This window comes from Anarrhichthys ocellatus, unplaced genomic scaffold (genome assembly GCF_004355925.1).
Source record: "Anarrhichthys ocellatus isolate YVR2014 unplaced genomic scaffold, GSC_Weel_1.0 scaffold6643, whole genome shotgun sequence".
Taxonomy (NCBI): domain Eukaryota; kingdom Metazoa; phylum Chordata; class Actinopteri; order Perciformes; family Anarhichadidae; genus Anarrhichthys; species Anarrhichthys ocellatus.
This window is the reverse complement of record NW_022286617.1, coordinates 1-2,774: the sequence shown is the minus strand read 5'-3', so window position 1 is coordinate 2,774 and position 2,774 is coordinate 1. Positions and strand designations below refer to the sequence as shown.

General features: G+C 38.2%; 1 protein-coding gene across 1 annotated transcript; it reads right to left on the bottom strand.

The window, feature by feature from the left end:
* Positions 1-4: 4 nt before the first annotated feature.
* LOC116380271 (myosin-7-like) lies at positions 5-2,771 on the bottom strand (the record flags this gene model as incomplete). The annotated part of the gene is made up of 5 exons (XM_031842214.1): positions 5-181; positions 852-1,107; positions 1,201-1,337; positions 2,350-2,473; positions 2,737-2,771. Coding segments are annotated over 5 exons (729 nt in total), but the record flags the coding sequence as incomplete, so codon positions are not given.
* Between the last annotated feature and the right edge of the window lie 3 nt (positions 2,772-2,774).

Genomic DNA, 2,774 nt, shown 5'->3' with positions numbered 1-2,774 from the left:
TGTCTTTCTTCAGCTCAGAGCACTCATCCTCCAGCTTCCTCTTCTTAACAGTTAGTTCAGCATTCATCTCCTCCTCATCCTCCAGTCTCTCAGACAGCTCTTTGGATTTAGCCTCCAGCTGAATCTTGCTCTTGATCAGCCCCTCGCATCTTTCCTCAGCATCTGCAAGATTATCTTGCTCCTAAATTGAAATGGTCATTACTTTGTTATCATATGGTAAGTTGCAAGATACATGATTAATTAAGAAGAAAAAAAAAAAATATATATATACATTATATTATATATTCATATGGTATATACCAATCATTCTCAAAGACTGGTTCGGAACCCACAGGTGGATCGCTAATCAAATTTGCAGAATTTCTTTTAATTAACATTTACATCGGTAGTACACCAGAGCCACAGAAGTCTACAGCAGTTAGAAAAGGCTTGCGTACATTTTCTTTGTTTTACTGATGAGTACTCTGTTTTAATAAAAAAGAGTTGTGATTTATCATTTCCAAATGTTTTTTTTGGCTGGTTTACCTATTGAAGATAATATAAGGTGATGTGGAAATGGCAGTAAAGATGGTTAGGTACGTTTATTTATGCACAAATTTGGTTCGATGGTTGGTACAAATGAAAGTAAAAGTCGACGTTTAACAAGAAGTAACATAACGTACTTAACTTATGTCACCTACGTAACATTAACATGTTGAAGTCAATGGGACAACCCATTTAAGAATTAAGAAGGGATACCAATGGGTCCTGACAAAGCATCCATCTTTGACAAGTTGGGACTGAGATTGTGCTTTATATACTGTATGGTTATATTACCACTTTGATATTAAGAATAATGTCATTAGACTCACAGACTGGACATGGAGCTGCAGGTCGTTCTTCTCTTGAAGAAGAGAGATCATTTTCTCCTCTAGTTCCTTTCTACGAGCTTCAGATTTTGCATAAGCCTCTTTCAGCTTCAGGAATTCTTCCTTCATGTTGGCCATCTCCTTTTCTGCCTCTGCAGATCTCAACAGAGGTTTGATCTTGAAGAAGAGCTTCATCCAGGGCCAATTCTTGACCCCCATGAAGGCACGGATGTTCCACTGGATCACCAATAGTGCATCTCTGTCGGAAGATCAACCAGAGTTAAATCTCGATGAATGATCGTTATAATTTTCTTGGTTTTAGTTAATTTTTAAAATTCCTGATTTCTCTGACCTCCTCTCAAAAATCTTGTTGAATTCCAGTCTTGCCAGTAGGCCTCTTGTTCTTGCCTGGATTCCAGTGATGATGAGTGACAAACGGTCATCCCTCATCTCCTCCAGTGTCCCAAGAAGACCAGCCTTGAAGAACACCTTTAGGTACATGAAAACATATGTTCCTCTTAGAAATTCAAAGTTCAACTTAAATGGTCCCTTGCTCAATCCAATACACTTGTGGATTTTGCTGCTACAGTCCTATTTGGTCTGGTGTAACCAGTAGCTTATGGTGGCAAATTGTATTTAATATAAGAATACTCTATAACTGGCATTATTGAGTTGGTGTCATAGCAATAGAATAGGAGTAGAATGGACATTCCCATTCAAATCAATGTGGCCGTTGTAGTGGCCAAACTTCCATATAAATTAAACCCACTTACGACTAGTTGCGGACTCACTGAGGTGAGGTTTTGCAGTAACGTCTAAAAAGTGGAGTAGTAACGTTATGAAGCGTAGAGAGTCAGAGTAAATGAGTAAATTTAAACAACTCAACGCTTCGGCCACACGCTCGTGTCACACCATAGGAAAACTCATTGCTATCGGCAGATGCGATACAACTTTGTTTGGCTCATTTTCTTTTACCAGTGTGGAATTTGCAAGCTAGCTAACTAACTAGCTGACAGTTGACTAATTAGCTAGCTTGCTAATTCCACCATGCTTTAATACTACACTTGTTACAGTAAATGAGCTGAACAGTGGGCTGGTAGCCAGTGGTAGCGCTGGGTCTAATGGTCCCTCTGCCTCAACCAATGTTGCCCTGGAGAAGGACAAGCTAACTATTTAACTAGCCAGCCATCCATCTCAGGAGCAGCATCCATTCTCTTCCCTGCGAGCTGCGACAACACTTTACGACCCCACACAGTCTTGTCACCATAACAACTAACAACTATCAGCATTTTCTTTTATATCAGTCAAATGACCAGTGAAAACAGTTCAAATCTACTTCTTCATCTGTTTCTCTGACTGGTTTACTGACTTGATGAGACTTCTTGATTATTTTCTTCTTCTACTTTTCTGCCACATTTTGCATTTACCATCATTCTGTAGTTTGTTATTGCTTAAACATTTGTAACAGATGTGCTTTGGACTTGTCTTGTTTATTAATTACCTTTGTATGTCCAAACTTGTACTGATTGTGATCAATATCCAGAGACCCAAGAAGTTTCTCAGCTCCCTTCCTGCTGTCAATAAACTGGCCATCAGGAATGGCAGCAGGATTCAGGATGCGATATCTGGAAAATGGAACGGTGAAAATACATTTTTACATAACACCTTATTTTAGAATTATAAACTATGTGACTAAGCATTTCATAATAATAATCAGGTTTATTGAGAAGGTGGTTTTCACATACAAGGAATTTGCTTTGGTATTTGGGGCATACAATAGACATAGACAAAAAAAAAAATCAGGAAAGTACTACAAAAAGTTGAGAAACATAAATATGAAATGGAAACATCTCAATAAAACAAACATATTTGACATACAAAATAATACCTCTGTTTGAAATCTCCATAGAGGATCCTGTTGGGGAA